The sequence below is a fragment of the Ursus arctos genome, unplaced genomic scaffold (genome assembly GCF_023065955.2).
Source record: "Ursus arctos isolate Adak ecotype North America unplaced genomic scaffold, UrsArc2.0 scaffold_6, whole genome shotgun sequence".
In the NCBI taxonomy this organism is placed as follows: Eukaryota; Metazoa; Chordata; class Mammalia; order Carnivora; family Ursidae; genus Ursus; species Ursus arctos.
Window position 1 is genome coordinate 61,602,826 of NW_026623078.1, and position 23,009 is coordinate 61,625,834.

Consider the following 23,009-nt stretch of genomic DNA (forward strand, 5'->3'; position numbering starts at 1 on the left):
GGTGGGGATGAGGTTGGTTAAAATGATTCAAAAATCTGTACCTAGGCATTTGGTTTCAGATCCACTCCAAAGACCTGAAGAAAGGCATTCCCGTACCGCAGAACCCACAAGCATGAATCCGGAGTCACAGGTAAAGATGGCCGTGGAGCCATATGAAGTTTGAGTTCCAATCTTATTTCCATTTGGAGGTGTAGGTAGTTCTCCGCAGGAAATAACTTGAAAACAATAAAAAATAATAAAAATGCTTAAAAACATCGTCAATGTGCACTTGACACAAAACCATGCTTTTAACATTCTGAATTCTCTCTGATCTGACATATTCACAACTGAAATCGACATTTGTAAGACATGTTTGAGTAAGTGTGAAAATGCAGAGAAAATAGATGACATAATTTACAATCTATCCTCTTTGAGTTCTCTTAAAACCTTCTGAGTGACAGCAACATGTAATGAAGCTATTTTTGGATCTTTGGGTGAGCCAACCTGGTCACTCAGCAGGCTGTCATAAAAGAAAAAAAAAATCACAAAGTGAAAAATGGTAATTCACTGGTCCCAAATATTTCTGTGACTTACAAAGTGACACTGGGAATTCATTTTGACTTACCGGAGCCAAAGTTTCCTCTTAAATCTGAAACAATGCTAAAATAGTACAGGAATACCTCACTGTATTGTACTTGGCAGATGTTGTGCCTTTACAAATGGAAGGTTTGTGACAACCCTGCGTTGAGTAAGCCTATCAGTGAAATTTTCCAACAATATTTGCTCACTTTGTGTCTTTGTGTCACATTTTGGTACTTCTCACAATATTTCAGACTTTTTCATTATTATTATATTTGTTATGGTGATCTGTGATCATCGATTACCACTCGCTAAAAGCTCAGATGATGGTTAGCATTTTTAGCGATAAAGTATTTTTTAATTAGGGTATGTACATTGTTTTTTTAAACAAAATGATATTACAGACTATAGTATAGTGTAAATATAACTTTTATATAAGCACTGGGAAGCCAAAAATTTTATTTGACTTCCTTTATTGCAGTATTAGCTTTATTATAGTGGTCTGGAACTGAACCCACAATATCTCTGAGGTATGCCTGTAATTACAAGTAATTTTCATTGAGATCTCCAAAGTTTATAAAGAAATTTACATGTAAAACATAATTTGATTTTCACAAAAACCATTAGATAAAATGATACTTCACACTTTGTAGGTTTTAAAAAACTGAAAAAGAGATTGACTCACTAGGCCATTTAGAATCCAGCTCTTATAATTCCTTCATATTTAAAGACTGCAAATGAAATGTCTTTCTTGAATAAAAAACAATAGTGGATAATGTTTATTGAGTGCTTATTTTGTATCAGACACTACTAGTAGTGCTATAAGTTAAGTAATTCTCAAAGCAACTCTATGAGGTAGGTGGAGTCAATATCTGAATTGTATGGACTAGGAAGGAGCACATAGTGGTTAAGTCACTTTAATAAGGTCACACAGCCTGGAAATAGTTAAATCGAAATTAAAACTCAGTGTTCAAACTCTAGAATCCAATACTTAGCCACCACCCCACAGTGCTGACTTTCAGATCTAGGCATTAGGTGTCCATTACACAGAAAATTTGCAAACTTTAAATTGTTGTATATAAAATTTTAAATATAGTGATTGTTTTGAACTAATCCCTCAACAACCCTTTGCAGTAGTTATACTACTTATTAATAATACTAATATTTATATTTTTTAAATTTAAAAGATGAATAGAGAATCAGCAAAATCGCTATTCTTTCCATCTTCTCAGTGAATTGCAATCCTTAGATTCCTTGTCTTTCCCCTACTCTTACCTGTAGGCTGGGACCTTGTTTTATGTATCCCTTAAACCCTTCAAATCATAGATGATCCCTTAAACACTTCTATATCATCACAAAAGAATGAGACAAACATTTTTGAATGCCTGATTGAGTTAAAGGTTTATTGTAGATATTTTTTCCTTAGCTCCTTGAAATATCTCTATCCCATGTGCCTGTATAATGAAATAATACTGGAAGAATAATGAGGCTAAAAGCAAAGAAAACTAGGAGAAAATGTGAAGCAACAGGGCAAAAATTTACAAATATAGATGCCATACTTTTAGAATATCACAATTACAGTTTTGACATCTATTTTTGAGATTTTTAATTCATCAATATGATTTTCTTATAAAATAGGGCAATGCCCTTATATGGATGTTAAAAAAATAGATTGCAAAATAGGAAATTCATCAGTAAAATAATAGTAGATACTTGCATACTCATTACACAAAGACCATTGTCTGCTCTGTTGAACTTTTTAATCATCATAATCATAATCCTATTTAGACTTCTGGTTCCTTTATTAATTTATAAATTATGAGTGTTTACATCATAAATGCCACAGAGTTGTGTTGGACACAAAATGGAAGAATGAATTTTCAGCCTAGCGTATTTCCTGGCACAAAATAAATACTCAATAAATGTAGGGAAGGAAGTTCAAAGGGACTACATAATATTTCATCTGAATGTCCTATGTTCAGTTAGCTTATCTATATTAGACACTGGCCATTTATATTATAAGAATGCATGGAAACAGAATAACAATATATTCAATTTGATTCAATAAATATTTATTGAGGTCATGCTGGGAATCAGGTTCTAGCTGATATTTTCAACATAACACATACCATTAAATCTTTATAATAACTACAAGGTAGGTATTATTTTAATTTTCTAGCTTAAGAAATTTAGAATCAGAGAAAGTAAACATCATATAATATAGTGATTAAAAGCCATAGGGTATATAGTCTGACTGCTTGGATGGAATCTCATTTCTCCACCATTTATAGGTTCTGTGTCTTGTGTAAAATGATTAAACCTGGGGCTCAGTTTCTTTTTTTGACAAAATAAGTATAATAACATCAACCTCTTCATAACATAGTTAACTAAGCAATAATGAATTAATCATGTAAAGGTCTAAAAGCAGTGCCTGCCTGGCAAGTTGTAAGTTTACAATAGGCATTATTAAGTTTATTGTAGTAAACGAGACTTAGAATCCAAACACAGGATTTCTGTTATCAAAAGCCCATGCTTTTTTCATGAGCATTTACTAAAAAAACAGTTACAAAATTTTAAAATTTAATGAGAATAAATGGTCTTTTTAATAATATTATTTCATTATTGCTCTAGTGTGTTTGGAAAAGGAAGTGACCAAGCAATTCAATCAAGTGGGGAAAGAGTATGTGATGTAATGCGCACTAGGTATTATATAAGACTGATGGATCAAAAACCTATACACCTGAAACAAATAGTACATTATATGTTAATTAATTGAATTTAAATTTTAAAAAAAGAATAGCTTATGAAATAAGATTAGCTGAGTGGATACGTACTTTGGCAATACGGCCTTTCATTTCTCCAACTCCAGGTACCATTAGGAAGACATTCAATAGAAGCAGGACCCAGTCCATGATAACCAGGATCACAGCTGAAAACTACCTTAGTTTTGTATTCATAATGGGAGCCATTCACAATTCGCCATCTTCCATGCTCCAAGGTAAAGGAATTGATGCTTGGACATGTAACAACTGTACGAAAACCAAGAATAGAAATGTTAATCAGTCATGCCTATTCTATTTCTTAACTGCATCTTGTACCTATTCTATCCCCTACATCACCACTACCTTAACTCATTCACTATTGTGCCAAAGTCCTTTAACATTTTTTAAAAATTTATTTTCCATGTCAATCTTTTCCACTCCCCCAGCTCTACAGCATTGCTGGAAGTTCCTTGAATATGTTACACTATTTCACACTTCAAAGTCTGTGTACATATTATCCTGTTTACCCAGAATCTTTATTACTGCCTTACCTCTACCCTCTACTTTCTTTTCTTTTTTTTTTTGTATTATCATATCCAAATTTATTCCTTAATATAGAAAGACATGAAATGTATTTTAGTGATAAATCATTCCAATTATATTAATTTGTTAAAAATTTCTCTTTTCTTTGAAGCTGATTTAAAAGTATCCTTTTTGAAATCTTCCTTCCCTTTTTTACGAGATACAAATGACAGGATGTAGGAAAAAAGGAACCCTGGTATAACTGGTGGGAATGTAAACTGGCACAGCCATTATGGAATATATATGCAGAGCCAGTATGGAAGATCCTCAAAAAATTAAAAAGAGAACTACCATATGATTCAGCAATCCCAACCTGGGTATTCATCCAAAGGAAATGAAATCAGGATCTCAAAGAGATATCTGCATGCTTATGTTCATTGCAGCGCTGGTCACAAGAGGCAATATATGGAAACAACATATTCTCATTAATTCAGAAATTTTGGAAGGACTGTATTTTGAGGTAATCTATTTTATGAGAATGGTGTTTTTGTGCAAGAGTTGTAAACTTTGGCTAATTCAAAACTTGCTCAGCATAAGATAAACAGAAGCATTATTCAATACCTATGTTAAGACTGTACATAATTTAACAACTGTCATTTTAAATGAAATGACAACGAAGTTGATATGTTAGTATTAAGTGAGAAGAAATAAATGTAATATAGAGACAAACAAAAAACCTTATTTAAGCCAACATTTTCCAATTCTTTTGCTGCCAAATATTTTAACAGAACTATTAGCTGTCACCATTACATAATATTCATTTACCTATTAAAGTAGTAATGAAAGCAATGGGAATACTCTAAATGTAAGTAACCTGAAGAATACTGATGAAAGTTGAAAGTTATAGATCATTTTAGCAACATCTTTTGTCCTTATAAAAATCAGAGCTGAATGTTTTGGAATATAATTTTATTAATGATAAATCCTTAATTTTTTTTTCAAGGACATATACAGAAAGTACATGTTAACTGATGAGTGAATTTTTACGAAGTAAGTGAAACTTTGGTATGTAAAATAAAATTCACTTTAATTTTTGACATAAATATTCTGGAATTTATGTCCTTATAGTGTCTTCTAATTGTTCATAGTACAAGACAGCTTAATTAATTTTTATTTCCCTCTTAGACATCACATTTCATTCCAGGGATTAGTTCTAAAATTTGAACAATACATAAACTTTTAAAGCATACAAGATGAAATAGAAACACAAATGATACCATTTCCTTCACACACATACCAACACAGCGAGGGGTCTTGTTATGATTGCTCCAAGTTCCATCTGATTGACATATGGCTGTGGTAAGTTCCTTAGATGACAATCTATATCCATCATTACAAAAATAGGTAACTCGGGTTCCTACCAAGTAGTCTGTTGTGAGTATTCCTCCATTTGTTGGAGCTTTAGGAATCCCACAGGAAATTGCTAGAATGAATACATGTACAAAATCACAGAAACAGAAAAATACTTAATTTAGTAGATAAGGCTCTTTAATTGTAAAGCATTTAAAACTATTTGGGATTTTATTAACTCCTCTGAAACAATTTCAGAATATCTCCTAGAAAAGCTTTCCTGAACCATAACTTTTTGAATAATTTATTTCAAACTCCTATTGAATTTTTTTTTTTTTATTGGTGAATCCATACATTATTAATGCTTCATTTCTGGGTTTCTTACTCGGTTTCTTGTTAGTGTGTGCATGGTTATCAGCATTCACATAGATTATATGAGAATGAAAATTGGGTAAATATAAAGTGTATCTAGAGCTAATGCATAACTGGGCCACCACACAGCAAGTTTGGTCAATTAATCAGATAATTATTAAAGACTGTAAAGGTGTTGGTAACTAATACTCATCAGGACTTTGCCTGTATCAGGAATACAATGCATAGATGCATATACTTATTTTAACTGGAAGCTGGATATTGCTTTGTCTTAGGTCCAAACTCTGTGTGCTTGGACACCATCCATAGATTATCATGTGATCAACACGTTTAATAAATACAGGGCCTGGACATATTGTCTTAAAACCTAGGTTGAATCATCCTGCATTTCATTGATATGTCTTAGATGTCTTGCTTTTCATCTACAATAAATCTGATTTAGGTGAAATTAGTTTTCCCATAATGTGATGATTACAGTAAAATTTTTTATTTACTGTATTGTGTATCAGGTATTTTCACATCTCATAAATTCAAATGACTATACAGATACACTCTAAGATCGATTGCCATCTTTGCTCTACAAGTACACATGTGCATCTCCAAAAACAAAGAAGAAATATAAGCTTCCAACAAATATATTTGGCAGCAAAGCCCTGATTAAAATGAGATTATGTGTATCTTTTATATCATATTCAGATATGTATAAACATTTGTACATATGTCTGCACAAAAATTAGTGTATTTGTTTATGGATACAGCTCCACAACCAGCTGAAGTTATGTAACATCTGGTATATGTACTGTATTACCTCTACAAAATCAGAAAATTTCCGAATGCTGACCTATCTAGTCTTCTAGGTTTCCTATAAAATATACCAGACTTATAACTACATTTTCTCATATTAAAAGAAATAACAGAAAAATATGTGTTCGGTTTTAGTATTTACAGACTTGTGTTCCAGTTACCTATCTTTCATTTCAACCTAAGATTATTTCAACTTTTTTTTTCTAAAGATTTTATTTATTTATGTGACAGAGAGACAGCCAGCGAGAGAGGGAACACAGCAGGGGAGCAGGAGAGGAAGAAGCAGGCTCCCAGCAGAGGAGCCTGATGTGGGGCTCGATCCCAGAACTCCAGGATCACGCCCTGAGCCGAAGGCAGACGCTTAACCGCTGTGCCACCCAGGCGCCCCAGATTGTTTCAACTTCTTTTAGAAAACCTACCACTTAGGTGTTTAATTTTAATTAATCCATGTGAATTTTACTATGAAGTGGAATATTTTAGTGAAATCTGTATGAAGTTCACAAGATTGAATGGCAGACTCCCTACTGGTGAATGGTTTGATCTTTCGTAATCGGATAACCTGCAAATAATGAACAGAAGAGCAGTAACATTGACTTAAAAATTATACAAGCAATCTCATATAATTATGTTATTATCCCTGCTATCATGCTGCAAACATAAATGGTTCCCTGATGTCTGTTCAGGCAATGTTGATATTTCCACTTAGGACTTTTGGGAATTTCAATTTGTAATAAGTCATCTCTGTACTGAACCCCACCGAAGACTGTGTATTTACTGATTTTTTAAAAAATCAACTATACATTATTGGAGTAGTGGAGGTTTTGAACTTAGATCAAAGTAGAAAGGAAATAAAGTTTAAAATGAACAGGTTTCACATATGTGGTCAGTATAAAATGGCTATATTTTAGACCTAAGAAAATGGCAACACGCTCAAATGATAGCACGACAACTATGCCTATGGGTAGATTACAACTTAACTTCTTAGGTGTAAAAAAAGAATCAATTTCAAAAGAACCATCATCACTGAGTGGCTGTCACAGAGGCTTCTCTACAGAACTCTCGGAAGAACACAGATTAAAAGTGAGGCAGAGAATGCAAAGTGACTGTTCCTACATAACACTGTACAATACCCAGCTGCATAGTGGGATGAGACTGGTTCCAATTCCTGAAGGAGAGGAAATCAGTGAAGGGTTATTTGATGTGCAGACAAATAAAACACCTGCCTAAACCCAACTAGAAATAGAAGACCAGATTTTCTATCTTCTACTGTGTTCATCTACTGTAACTGTTGCTCAAGCAAATATATATGAGGATATATAAAGAAACTGAAGAAATAAAGAATAAAAATGACTGAAGAATATAAAACGTGGAACAAAACAAAAATTTGCATTATGTGAATAGCTCTTCCCAATGACATTTAGCCAGCTCATTTTAATTAGCTATGTTCAAATACAGATAGGTCACATGCAGCAAAGGTTTTTATTAACTAATTAATCTTTAAAATTGTGTCAATGATAATGAGAGATCAATTTTGGAAATGGCTCCTTGAATTATAAACATGTTATCATTTTACTGTGCCAAATATCTTTTTAATTTAATTTAATTTAATATTTTGATTTAACTCTTCTTTTCCAAACCAATTCTGGGAAATACTAAGCATTTGTGAATACTATTCATTAGTCAAAGAAAAGCAGATGTTTTGATAGTTTATTAAAATGTATCTAGTCAGCATGAAGTCAGCTTTTTCAATGTTGATAAGCCATTAAGGGTATGACTTTTCACAGAATTCTAATAAGTGATTAGTATTTCTTGCATCAACAGAACGAGGAAACAATAGTTCTTTCATTTCTCATTTATTTGTACTTACCTGTGAGAGTTATCTTTTCATGAATTAAAATTACAGTTTAACAGGTAAAAGAACCCATTTCAGGTGTTTGGTAATATCTATGCTTATTGTAACTTGCTGATGTTCAATTTTAAATTTTAATTGTTCTATTTTATATTTTATTTGTTTTATATAAATTCCTTCTGATAAGTAGATTATAGGTAAGATCTATTATTTATTAACTGAGAATATTCTGTGTTTTTTAATGTGAGGGTTCATAGTTGTTTAATACCCCTCTTCATACTGGGTAGAATAAATCAAATATAAATTTAAATTTCATATGGAAAAAATAATGTGATATGCTAAATATTAAAAATTTTCAAAGTCCAATGACATTAGATTTTCTTATATAACTGATGTTGCACTTGTCTTTATGACTACACATAGCTAAGAGACTACATTTTAAAAACAAGATCTAATCCAAAGATCTAAAATATGCCATTTGTTGAATAGGAAGCTTGTCATTCTGTTTGCTCTGACAGTGCCTCAATTCTTAAAATACAAGTGAAAAGGAAAGACCTATCTCTGTTAAGTTAGCTAAACAGTGAAGAAAAAACGATGTGGTGGATGGCTGGCTACATTTTCTTCTTTTAAATTTGTTGCTCTGAGAGCACATTTTTGCACGCTCAGAGTGAAAGTCTTCAGTGACCCTGCCCACTCTTATCCTCTCTTTTCTCTCTGCAGACTCCACACTAAAGCAATCTCCAGCTCTGCGTCAATCGTTTTCTGACAGCAAAGTAATGGGAATGGTAGATGTATAAGTAAAATGTGTACAGATAGGGGCACCTGGGTGGCTCAGTTGGTTAAGCATTGGACTCCTGATTGTGGCTCAGGTCATGATCTCAGGGTTGTGATACTGAGCCCCATGTGGGGCTCTGTACTGGGCATGGAGCCTGCTTAAGATTTTCTCTCTCCCTCTCCTTCTGCCCCTCCCCACCCCACTTTCTCGTGTGTGGTCTCTCTCTAAAAAAATAATGATAATAATAATAATAAAATTTATAAGTATACACAGGTGTATGAGTGGTTAGAATAAAGGCATTAATCACACAACAAATGAAGAAATATAAAACAATGTGTCTCTTCTCAAATTTATCATTCTGCATGTTTAAGTCTTATTTTCAAGAGGGGCATCTATAATATGCTTCTGAATATTTATATTTTTGAAAGTTTCAATGATCCAAATGCAAAAGTTAAACAGGGTTAATCTTTTATTAATGTGTTTTTCCGTTTGGGGATAATATACTTCACCTTGACAAGCAGGGACCGGCGCATCCCATGCATGATACCCATAGGAAGACTTTCTGCACACAGCACTGCTTTTCCCAACAAGTCGGAAACCTCGGTCACAGGCCCAGCGGACCACACTATTAAGTTGTCCACCTGTCTGACTGATGATGTATCCATGAGGTGGAGATTCTGGTGTACTACAGTAGAAAGCTTTTCAAAAGACAAAAGAATCACTGTATAATTAATAAATCAGAAATGCTTTACAATCCAGCATTGTAATTGCCGCCTGTGTGAATTGTACTTCCTACGAACATCATATAATCTATTCTCTTGACAATCTGTTGACATAACTTTTGGGAGACAAAACTAACTCCGAACTTTTTATCATCACAGAAGAGGTTTGAAATATACATATTTTTAACACCCTGGCAGTTCAAAAGCCCTACAAATATTTCAGTGAATTTTGGAAGCTGTACTTTTTGTAATTTGAAGGACCTAAATGCCACAGTCTTGGTAGTAATATTTTAGAGCATGTTGTTTACATGTAACTTTGAAGTGATTTCGAGACACCTGTATCATGTTAGGTCATGCATTTCATTTTGGTTGCTGTCTAAATAGACCCCCCACATTCCATAGTCCTCTCTCCCAGTTTATTAGAGTCTCCATGCTGTCAAGAATGCTTACATATGGTGATAAAAATGTCAATAAAATAAAACTTTCTTCATCTTCTGAAGTCTGAAATGTCAAAAGATAATGTCAAATGCCTTTTTCATATATATGTACTTTTAAGACTATTCAGCCTGGCAGGATCCATTTACCCTTTGAAACTTCAATGTATTCATCTGAGAAAAATAAGACTTTAGTGGTAACTAGGAAGAAAGAGTTGGACTTGGAATATATATGTCATAACCTATTATTTCTAAAAGAAGAATATACAATATGTCAAGCTATTCTTGGGGTTAAAGTTGTGTTTTCAATATATTTATATCAAAATTTATCATGAATATCAACATAAATAAGGATTTAGTCTATAATATAGTCAGTTTAATGCTTATAATTGATTTGAATAATTTCCCTTTAAGTTATTATGATCATTAAAACTACAATTTGATGTGCTGACTTTTAAATTCCATCTTTTGGCACAAATTTAATAAAAAGACATTTATATTGTTCATATGACAGAAACATAGATACAAATATGAAAAAATATTTAATGATGACTGGGGCATATATTTGAATTTTTTTAAACATTTCTTCTTTGCATGCCTAATAACATTTTTAAAAAAACTTTAATACAAATCTATTGTAGGACAAAATTCATATAGATATTAGTACTGTGATATTAGTGAAAAGTCAATTCTAAAATGTAAAAGACAAATTGTTAAAATTAAAATCAAACTATCATCTTATAGTTTTAAGAGTAAACAGACAAAAATTAATTTGTACACTATATATGCCAACTTATATAAAAATGAGTAAATATGAGAGTACATTTTAAGGACTAAAATTCAAAATTTATTGATGTTATGTCTAGAATTGTTTTGTCAGAATTGTTTGTAAAATATTTATGAAAGTAATTTTCAGTTGAACTGATTAGCAATGAGCCTTGGCTTGGGGAGACATGGTCCAAGCACTGTACAGAAAGAGATTCCGGATTAGTTCTCAAATATCCTGTTATTGAGCACATAGCCATGCCTCTGACATGATTTAGGATGGGGGAAAAAAAGGAATATAATCTTTGTACAGTGAAGAACTATTTATATACACTTACTCAACAAGAAAAGAAAATTATTGGCTCAGAATCATTAGACCTTATAAACAGGAATGCATACAGAAAAGTTATTTCATCTTGATATTGAAAAGGATTTTCAGCGCATATCTTTCTAAATACTACTCAGTGAAAAGCAGTAATGACAAAACAATTCATTTTTTCAAAACTAAAGGTTTTTAATGATGTGTTGGTCATTTCCCTTTCAACAATAGACTTATTTAGGAAGTATCATAAATAGATGGAAAATAACAAAAACAAAGATTTTTACCATGGAATGTTCATCTTTTGTTTAACCTTCTCATAGAAAGGACTTATTAAATAGGTCAGATAGCACATTTGAGCAACAATGTTACTCTTTTGTGAGAATGCAAAGGAAACAAATCTATTGGAAAAAAGCATTCACAATATCAGTTTAACTTATAATTAACATATATAAGTCATCTATATCCTAAATGCTTTTAATCTTTTCAAAAATCCCAAGAGGTAGGATTATCATGACAGTGGGGACACTGAGACACAGAGAGGTTACACAGAGTGCTCAAGAAGCCTCAGTGGAGGAACTGTGATTTAGATTCACATCTCATTGAGTAATGTCTGTGCTTGTGCTCTGTAGCCACAACCATACTGAGGATGTAGGTGAGAGGTGTACTGAAGTTGTATCGCATACCTATATATCTTATCCGGAAGCCTTTTTTGTTATTGCCATGATCTGCTGACCACTGGAGAAATACTTCGTGACCATTGCTTGTTATATTAAAAGCAGAAGAGTAATCTCCACTGAGGGAAATAAGCACCGGACTTTGAATATTTGGTCCTTTGGAAAGAAAATAATACAATTTTAGACACAGCTGAACAATTATGTTCCAACTTATCTTTAATATTTTATATATTTAGAATAGTATTATATATGGGGACATTCCTCCAAAGCCAATTTATTTCATCAACAGTAACTTAAAACATAGTATCTTTGTTTAAAACATTTAATTCCACAGCTGAAGAGTCTACAATTTGTAAAATAATAAGATAACTACAGTTTTCACATGGTATGTAGATAAACTGGATGTTGATACTTCTAAAAATAATTGTAAGATAAAATAAAACATTAAGAGCAGTTATTTACACTGACGGTCTGCAAGTATAACTAGAATAGTTGAACTGAATTTCTGAATATGCAGTAAATATAAACCATGGTTACCATCATACACCTGAAGAACATCAAATTCCTTTTCCGTCTGGAAGAACTCTACAAACATGCTGATATTATATCCTTTTTCTACTGAGATGCTCCAGGCACACATTTGAAGATTTGGGTAACTGTCAGGATATCCAGGGCTCAATATGACTCCTGTGGAATCTAGCCGTAATTCATTGGCGGGGCAGAGCACTATCAAAGAAAGATATCATTAAATCATGCTAGTCTTTTAGACCTAAGCGAAAACTGCATTTTAAACACCTGGTACTCTGCTTTCATGTCTAATAACTATAAAGGAGACAATACTTTGAATTATGTGTTAGAAGAGATAATTTGTATTAAGCTTGCAGCTCAAAAAATGGAGAAATGACCCAAAAATTATGGTACCGATTTCCTTTTTTTTAATTACATGGAAGAGTCATTACTTTTCTGTATAATAAATACATAGATAATTTAAAATAAGACATTTATCTCCTGTATTATAAATACATAGATAATTAAAAGGTAAGACATTTATCTCCTTCGATTTCTTTATATTCTTTCCCTACCTTTCCTCATCTTCTTATGTCCCTCCTCCTGCCTTTCTCATCTAGGTCTTTGCCTGTCCTTTTCCTTCTTTCTTTCTTTTTTTTTTTTTTACTCACTCTCTTCTCTCCTCAAACTTTACCTCACTCAGGTATGTAGGGCCAGACAAGAAATTGTACTCTTTCAAGAGTATTTTATTCTGGGCAAGGCTACTCCCGATCTCAGAAATGTGGTTAAACCATGAAAATTTTACACAATTTTAGGTTACCAATTATCTTTCAGTTCTTTGTGTGAATGAGCCAGGCATGGAAAAACCAAATATAGTTGCTGGAATATAAATGACTAGATGAAGGATTTATATATTCATCATTTCCTGGATGCAAGGACAATGAAATATTTTGAGTTATAAAGTCTCCATGTGGTATAAGGATGGAAAAGAATAAGCAAACTACTGGATTAGGGCAGCATATAATTGCTCTTTAATCAAGTTAATAACTTGAAAAGAAATAATTCAAAAATAGAAGCATGAGAGACTATGGACTCTGAAAAACAAACTGAGAGCTTCAGAGGGGAGGGGGGTGGGGGAATGGGATAGGCTGGTGATGGGTAGTAAGGAGGGCACGTATTGCACGGTGCACTGGGTGTTATACGCAACTAATGAATCATCGAACTTTACATCAAAAACCAGGGAGGTACTGTATGGTGAATAACATAATATAATAAATATTTAAAAAAAAATAAAAGCCACCATAACTAATAATGAGATGTTTGGAAATTGACTATAGAATATAACAGAGTTAAATATAGTAAAAATACAACATTAAATATAGAATATAGTAAAGCTAAAATATGTAAGAGCTGTTTTATTTTTTCATTTTTTGGCTTTTACTTCAATTTGAGACACTTGCTTCTTGGATATGATTTGTAGTTTTTTCAAAAATAATTAATTCAAAAATAATATTGCAGTAAATGGCAGCAGGTCATTCTCAGTCTAAAAAGAGGAACCTGAGCATTGCTTTTCACAAAAGGACGAATATTTAAATAAACAAAAAGGTTAACTTGACAGTTAGAAATGGAATGGAAAATTTGAGTCAAAGATGAAGAACATTCATGAATATATAGCTATGGCATATTGAAATGATAGATGTATATAACTGTATGAGAAACTAAGTTTTAAGGAAGGGTTTATTTAGTGTGTGCTCAGCTATTTAATACCTCTGGAATACTTAGCTAAGTATTTTTTTTGGGTTACTGAGCATGTTACTTCGTCACAAAAACCATTTAGCAACTTCAGAATTTGACACAAAGTCCTCCAAGTTCAGTCCTTGCCTACCGCACCAACTTTGTTTCCTGCTGCTCCGCCACTGAAATGAAATGCTCCAAACCTATTGGATGAACTACTTACAGCTTTTTGAACTCTGCAGATTCCTTCATGCTTCTGTTTCAAATGCCCTTCTTTCATCTGCTGCATTTGAAATGTTAGTGCATTTCAACGCCCAGATGAAGTGTCTCATCCTTTGTGAAATACTTCCTGAACCTCTCCTCCATCAACCTGAGCAGAATTGTTGATTTCTTTCTCGGTGTCTCCGTAATGTTTGCTTCTATTATTGCAGTTAGCAATTTCATGGCTATTTCCTTATATTTTTCTTGGTCTCCCTTCCTAGGCTCTGGTTATTGAAGAGCAAGTGCCATGTCTTATTCATGTGTTGGCCCCAATATTCTAACTGAATAAATACTCCATATTACTTTTGAAAAACTGATATGATTCAATATAATTTGTGATAAATACACAAATTAACCTATTTTCATACTATTCAACACATATTGGGAAGCCCAACTGTCAAGAATAAGAGACATATTTATTGATTGTGACTACATGTTAAGACACTGTTAAGCACCTTTTGTGCATTATGTCACTTGTCACAACAACCTTGGAAAATGTGTACAATTTTTACCCCCATTATACATATGGGGGAACTGATGCTCAGAAAGTTTAAAATGCATAAAGTATCACAGGTTCAGCTGGATGGACTCCACAGTTTTAACCATCAAATATACCATCCATTTTACTTCATTTATATCAAACACTTTAAAGAGCAAACCTTTTAGAACTGCTTTCCATATTTTAAGTGTGATATAGAAAACTAAAAGGATAAAGGGAAGAATAACAAAATGGATGCAGCCCCTTTAGGAAAAGTGAAAAAATATTAAATAATTTAAGATAGACTAAAAACAATGCATATTAATTCTAACAGACTTCAAAAAGAATGACTATTTTAGCAAGCTTGTGAATTAACTCAAATAAAGAAAAAAAAATGTAAAGTCAGAGTTTTGGCTTAAGTAACTGGTCAATTAATTAATATAGTAACACTGCATAACTAATTCTGAGGGATGATTTATTACTGTTTAGCTTGTATCTGAAGTGTCATTATGAGATAAAAATTAGTCTTATTTGTATTCTCCATAGTACATAGAATAGAAGAGTTGCAATTATTAATTATAGGAAATTCTGATTTTAGAAACAAAATATTGAAAGTCTGAGAGGTGAGGGATTATTAAATAGCTGGTTATCTGGATTGTTTTATTTTAATTTTTAGAAATGTATTAAATTGGGATCCAGATACCAAAAAAAAAAAAAAAAAATTAAGTATTGCCGTCCAAGAGCTCACAATGTATTTATATACTGTGGTCAAAAAAGAAGTCCTGACATGTAATAGCTTGTTCACAAATTCCTGTGTCTGCCCAAGTTTTTTTCTGTATATAACTTCCCAAAAGGCTAAAATTGTATCCTCCACATTCACATGTCTAAATGTCTGAATATGTATCCTACATAATCCAAAGTAGCTAAAAGGTAGTCTTGTATAAAGGAGCAAATTGAATGAATGACATTAAATATCAAGAATACAGGTGATAGACTTCAGAAAATCCAAACAACTTCAAGATGTTCTAATGTCATTGACTAAGAGAAAGGAAAATTTTCACATTGGTGTTAGTTTTTACATCCAAACATGTCTTTCTGTAAAGCCCCTTGTGAAACTCCTTCCATTTTATTGTAAGGATTCCAGTGAGGTAGAAAATTAAATGTTAATTCCTACTTTTATCATGTTTGGAATAATAAACAGAATTTTTGTTTTAGGTTCATTTTAACAGTTAAGATACTGCACAGGAAACAGACTTCCACTTCTCAGTAATAAACCCCAAAGAAGGAAGTAACCTAAGAAAATCTGGAAAGAGACAAGTTCAATTCAATTTTATTCAAATTAACCAATATTTATAATTAGTTACCATGTGCTGGGCACTGTTCTGGGCCCTATGGGGTTACACAAATTAACAATATACGATTTCTGAACATCAAAACTCTAGCACATTATTCAAGGTCCGTCAGGGTCTTGCCCTTGTAATTCCATAGCGAATTCCTTGAAGTCTATACTTCTGTTTTTTTTTTTTTTCCTTCTGTGTCTTTGTATATTCATCTGTCACTTGGACCACTATTTGTCTATCTCTATTCCACCAAAGTCTCACTTATCATATGGAACCAAGACTCAGGGAGCAATGCCTCCATCAAGCTTTGCTTGCCCATAAACAACTAAACATTACATGATTTGATAGCCTCCTGGTCTGTTTCCTAAACACTCTATTGCTACCACCTATAAGTTGCTACCACCTATAAGGCTGTCATATCCCTTAAACCATGTTGCCCTCACAGCAGGGAACATTTATAGCATGTTTTTTGCTTGCTTGTTTTTACTCAAAACTTTATGCTTAACAAGTTAACAGGTACTCCATTAAAGTTTAATGATTTTAGTGGTTAGAACTGAAACTATTTCAAATAAAGGCAATCAATATTGGAGACTTTATTTAAGGTTTTTCTTATTTTCCATCTCCATTTCCATCCCTCATGGCAAAATTAATTCAAATATATTGAACTGACTTTGGGATAAACTAAAAAAAAAAAAAAAAAAGTAAACCTTGGAAGAATAAATAATATTTAAAGTTAAATCTAAGAAATAATGTAATAAAATATACCACATATGAGTCATGTAACTTTAACATTATGGCCAGTTAAATATTTAATATTTATGCAAAATAGACTTTTCTCAAGTTTGCCATTATTTATCAAACATAAAACAAATACTTAAAGATCAATAATCCTAAGAATTGGTACCTTGACAAACTGGAGGTGCTCCATCCATCTGGAGTCGTTCTCCTAATCTGCATGTCAGAACTGCATTGCCGACCAAAGTAAATCCTGGAAGACACTGATACCTAATAATGTCACCTATTATTTAAAAAAAAAAAAAAAAAAAAAAAAGAAGCTTCAGATAGGCAACAACGGAATGGTAAAAATGAACAGATATTTTGATTGTAAAGTCTGTAAATATTGCAGAATATTTTTTTTTCAGTCATTTTCAATCAGTATAAAATTCTATTAGTTACAAGCAGGAACAATATTCAAAATATTGAACTACAACTTCTTCATAGATACTGACCAATCAGAACTGAAGCCAAGAGTAAATTAGATCTTAAATTAGATCTTACTACAGTAAGATCAAACTGGCGTCTACCAGTTGGATATAAACAATAGTGGTAAGGAAACAAACTAGTTGGTATAGTTATGGTATTCATTAAAAATATATCAAGCAGTTAAAAGGATTCAAAGTTATTGCTTTTATATTAAGATTAAATTTACAGGAGTCATTAATATTTTTTCATTTCTCAACCAAAATCAATATTACGATAATGAAAAGAGTTTGTTATGGCAACATCCTTTTGTTACATCATTTTTCAAAATATGAGAATTATTGGGATTGAATTTCCAACCTAGTTTTAAAAGGACTTTTTTAAAATCAAACTGAGCATAATCCACAACTTGTTTTCAAAGATATGAAAATAAAGCATATCTTCTACTATACCCTATATAGTCTTCATTGTATGTTTTAGGCTTAGCCTGAATTCAAAGAACATTAGTGTGTCAGAAAAGGCAACAAAATAATAATTTAGAAGAAACCAGCAGAATACAGTTACATGGTTCAAATCCCATACTGGTTTTTCAGTTGTACATCCTAGAGATACAGGATTCTTGCTTTTGCCTGTACTCCCTTTTGGTCTTGTCTCTGCTGTCCATTCTTAAGAATTCCCAACAGTCCTCAACAATCCAGAGAAAGAGGGTCTAAAATAATTGCTACTATTCTTTCTGTTTCTTTTTAAGCAAATATCTCTACTAACAGTATGTTTTTTTAAAAAAGAATTTATCAGACTTTACCTATTTCGAATTCATCATCTTCTGTCAAAATTTCAGCATTGGGTACAGGTGGTGGAGGCTGGCACACTCTTAGTTGATAAGCTATAAAAATAGACAATATGTTTATTCCTTTTCTGAGAATGTGTATATAGTCACATGTGTGAAAAAAACCAAAATTATGCAAGGGTTATTTATAAGCATAAAAATAAATGGTATAATTTATGAAGTTTCAATTATTTATTTTTAAGCATACTATAATATTGGGGGAAAATAAATCATTCCTTAGATAACAAAATATTTTCTCATGGTAAGACTATTTACCTCATCACAGGATCCCCTGCACCTAGCAAAGTGCCTGGCATATAGTTATAATTGTAAACAGGTGCTCAATGCTTACTCTATTCCAGGAAATATTATAATTACTTTACTTATAAAACTCCATTAGTCCTCACAAAAATGTTATTTATTTTATTACTTAATTTATGATTAGGTCCATAATTATGTCCATTTTATAGAAGAGAAAATTGTTAAAGAGAATTAAAGAATTTGTCTAAATACACAGCTATAATGTGACAAAACTGGGATTTGAACCTAGGAGTTCTGACTCCAGAGCCTTCTCACACATGCTATATTAATATATTCATGAAATATCTATATATTAAATTTCATGTTTCTAATAATCTACATCACTTGAATAGGTCAACTCCATTACATTAGAAAGATTCCTATTTGGCATAATTTAAAGGCCATCAAAAAAAAAACCCCACCCTTTATGAATCTGAGCATCATGACAACTAGCCCCTTCTGATAGCTATATCACAATCATTTGCTTGATTAAAGTCTCATTTTTAGGGAGATTTTTAAAAATGTAATATAATCTTGTTCAGTCAAGAAACACACTTGATTACTATTATAGCATTTGGAAAAAAGTATGTTTTATATGCTTCATTTTATTACTTAGGAGTTAAATTATTTATGTATCTCAATGAGCAGATAAAGAAATTGACACACAACTCTTACAGGGCTGAGCCAGGACTCCAGCCTCTGTCCTCTAACTCCAAAGTCCACACCCTCAGTATTTCCCCTATTGTGAGAAAATTATGAGAGCACTGAGGAATATCAACTGGACCACTTAAAGAAGACTCCTATAAAAGGAGATGGATAAAACACATTTTAAAGAATGAGTAAAATTTTTCCCAGTTCTGAAGGGTAATCATGTGCATAAGAACATTTCGGATGGAGGAGAAAACATGAGCAAAAAGTTGGGCATTGGTTCATCATCATGTAACAAAAAGCCATTTATTAGAATACACCTCCAGGTTACTAAGGACAGAAACAAGACAAAAATTTTTCTTTTCTTTTTTCTTTTTTTTTTTTTTTAAGATTTTATTTATTTATTTGACAGAGAGAGAGACAGCCAGCAGAGAGGGAACACAGGCAGGGGGAGTGGGAGAGGAAGAAGCAGGCTCCTAGTGGAGGACCCTGATGTGGGGCTCGATCCCAGGACTCCGGGATCATGCCCTGAGCCAAAGGCAGATGCTTAACGACTGAGCCACCCAGGCGCCCCAAGATGAAATTTTTTCAAAATGTAGCCGAAGAGGAATGAATCAAGGAAAATTTTTGTTTCAATTTCCTGCTGTAAATTGTATGTCTCTTCAAACATCTTCCTTCTAGTACTTCAACCTGTTTATAAAATAAAAGCACTTGATGTGCAATGATGATAATTTGCAAGTATAACACTGCTCTACACAGAAGGGTTACCACTAGAGAAAAGACTTACTAGGAAAGAAGCCTAGGATGGAAAAGTGTAACTCAGATTTTTGAGAAAAAAGTTTAGGTTAGAGTAACATGAAGAATTTTGAAAATCATTTTCCTGAACTTAGACCTTAAAAGGGGTACAATAACCAAGGTAAACAGTAATTGTAATAAATGTCAAAGAGGTAGAAAAAAGGGGACAGGAAGATACAGAGAACCTGCCAGGGAGAAATCCTTAGGAGACTATGCTTCAGCGGAGAGCATCTTAACTAATCTTGATGTAGAACAGGGATCAACTCAGAAGTTAGTGGATTGTAGAGATGCCCACACACATATTATTTCACTTTTGTTAGCTGGTAAATTTATTTTTGATCATCATGTTAACGATAATTTATTATTTTAAAGAAAAAGCACATTATATCAATGAGGAATTCATGATTGCCATCTGTAGAACATGCTTAGAATGACCTACATAACTTAGCTGTGGAGTTTAAGACTGGGGTTGTAAATTATTATTAATGAGGAATATGATGTTCAGAGATATTATGCTACTTTCCCAAGATCACTTGGGTTCTGTGAGCTAAATTCCGTCTTATTCTCTGTTCTTTACCATCACCTGCAGTTTTATAAACTGTGTTCCCAGAGCCGAGGGATCACCTTGGGGTCATGGAGGGCCTGAGGAGGTGTAATGTCCTTGCCTCTCACCTCTACCATATAAGAGCAAATCTATGTTCATCAATTTTATAGATTTGAGTTATGAATAAACTTTCCTTTGAACAAATTTTCTACTATCCAAACCTAAGCGATTTCAATGATTCTTTTGACTTTAAGTCTGATTTGTGTTTTAATTCCCAATTTTCTATCTCCTGGATAAATACCTTTTCTGGATACACAAATGTTTACTAAATAACATATAAATCACTAGCTTCCTTGGGAGGGAACAAGTCTCTAAACAGTATTCGCTAGGATAACTCTCCACTGTAAAATTGCAAATGGGCATAAAATAGAAGCAACTGTTGGGTCAGAGTGCTAGAAAATGAGATTTAAGCAGTCCCTGAGATACTTGTCACAGTCGAACTATGTAATTCTGACTATAATGTAAAGGAGAAGGAAATATTGAAACCCCTTACCATCTGTTTTTCTTTTGACTCTCAAAGACAAAGTACTACAAATAATTAAATCATAAACAGCTTTCAACAATTCTGTTCTCAATCTTCATCAATTTCTACTGGTTTGCTCACTAAAATAAGTCTAAAATGTGTCCAGTGACTTTCCATTCTTTCTGACAACATCTCAGTGTAGAACCCTGTCATTTAATACTTATTTTACTGAGTTGAATAGTACCCTACAAAATTTATGTCTTTCTCAGAACCTTAGAATGTTATTTGGAAATAAGGTTGTTGCAGATATAATGAGTTAATGTGAGGTCATACTGAATTAAGGTAGGCCCTTAAACCACTATGTCTGCTGTCCTTATATGAAGAGAGAAGACAGAGATGGACAGAGTGAAGACATGTGACAGGGAGAGACTGGAATGCCAAAGATTTCTGGCTACCACCAGTAGCTAGGATGAGGCAAGGAAGGATCCTGACCTGCAGCCTTCAGAGATATTACCCTGTTGATACACTGATTTCATACTTCTAGCCACTAGAACTGTGAGAGAAAAAAAAAATTTCTGTTTACTTATGACATCCAGTTTATGATACCTTGTTACAGCAGCCCTAGGAAATGAATACATCTGTATTATTAAATCTGCCTACAGGATGTTTCTTGCCTTCTGTGTCTTTCTAGTGCAATCCTTCCTACACACAAAGGAGGTGATGGAAGGGAGGTAACACAAAATTTTTTTGGAATCCACTGTGTGCAAAGAACTCTGCAAGTTACTTTACATGGGTTACTTCATTTAATTCCCAAATTACTACATCAAGATATGTGTAAATAGCTCATGTTGCTAAAAGGGACACTGAGTTTTAGAATGGTTGAATTATTTGCCAAGTTCAATGAGCCAGAATTTGAACCATATGCTTGAAAACTAAGCCATATTTTCTCCATTTACAGACAAATCAATCTGGACTGGAGAATTATCTTGGTGCCGCCATTTCCCTATTATCAATATATAACTTGTCATGGCCTAACAGATTAAATTTATAATCTTAGATAAAACAAGTTTCTTAATTTTCACCAATCCTTCATATGAGATGTCTGCTAATATTTCATCTGAACTTTCTCAAGTCCCTTATATTTACCATGTTAATCCCCCACTATGCAATGTCATTTTTGACAACTTGCCAGCCTGGAAACTGGCACCGTAATACTTAGCATTGTGTGCTCTACTGTCTCAAATTATTCCCCTTTATTCATTAATGTGTTAGTTCTTGTTCCATGTTTAGCTTGTGTGGGACCATTGGTATATATTTACATTTCCTATAATGTCTAACAGTACATTTTGTTGTTTATTAAATACATATTATTGAGAGCCTAGTTTGTGTCAGACACTATGTAATACGTGCTGGGAATGTGATCGTGAACAAAGCAGACACCATCCAGCCCTTATAGGCACTTATTGTCAGTGAGAAAGACATTAATCAAATTATCTTATTGATAAGTAGAAATTACCTAGTTGAAACAAGGTGTCTGTGTGTGTGTGTGTGTGCGTGTGTGTGTGTGTGCATGTGCCCATGCACGCACGTGTATGTGTGTTGGAAGAGGGATGACACATAGAAAAATAACCCAGGCAGAGGAATCAGCAAGTGTGAACCAGCAAAGAGGAAGGCTGGGTGGGGGGTTGGAAAGGGTGTGTGTTGGTGGGGATTGGGCGAGAGGGTCCTGAAGACAGTAAGAAAGAAAGACTGGTAAACTGGGGTAAGTCCCCCAGGAGGCTATGGGCCATGCTCAGGATTTGTTTATTGTAATCTTAGGAAATGGCAAGCCTGTAAAGAGTTTTACGTCTGGGAAGAATATGATCAGATTTCTCCTTAAAAAAAATAACTGGCTACAGTAGGAAAAATAAACACAATTGGAAGAGGACAAAGGTGAATATCCAG

General features: G+C 33.1%; 1 protein-coding gene across 3 annotated transcripts in view; it reads right to left on the reverse strand.

Moving 5' to 3' along the window:
* The window catches only part of CSMD3 (CUB and Sushi multiple domains 3), a 1,143,082-nt gene that overhangs the window by 66,076 nt on the left and 1,053,997 nt on the right, over positions 1–23,009 (reverse strand). For 2 of the 3 annotated variants that reach the window (XM_026495547.4, XM_026495545.4), the window contains 8 exons: positions 18,232–18,312; positions 17,134–17,247; positions 12,447–12,635; positions 11,919–12,065; positions 9,502–9,690; positions 5,140–5,325; positions 3,393–3,587; positions 42–215 (listed from right to left, as the gene is read on the reverse strand). In XM_026495547.4, the coding sequence (XP_026351332.2) occupies positions 42–215; positions 3,393–3,587; positions 5,140–5,325; positions 9,502–9,690; positions 11,919–12,065; positions 12,447–12,635; positions 17,134–17,247; positions 18,232–18,312 (1,275 nt within the window). The remainder of the gene's footprint in view (positions 1–41; positions 216–3,392; positions 3,588–5,139; positions 5,326–9,501; positions 9,691–11,918; positions 12,066–12,446; positions 12,636–17,133; positions 17,248–18,231; positions 18,313–23,009) is intronic. The other variant, XM_026495546.4, reaches the window with a different exon arrangement.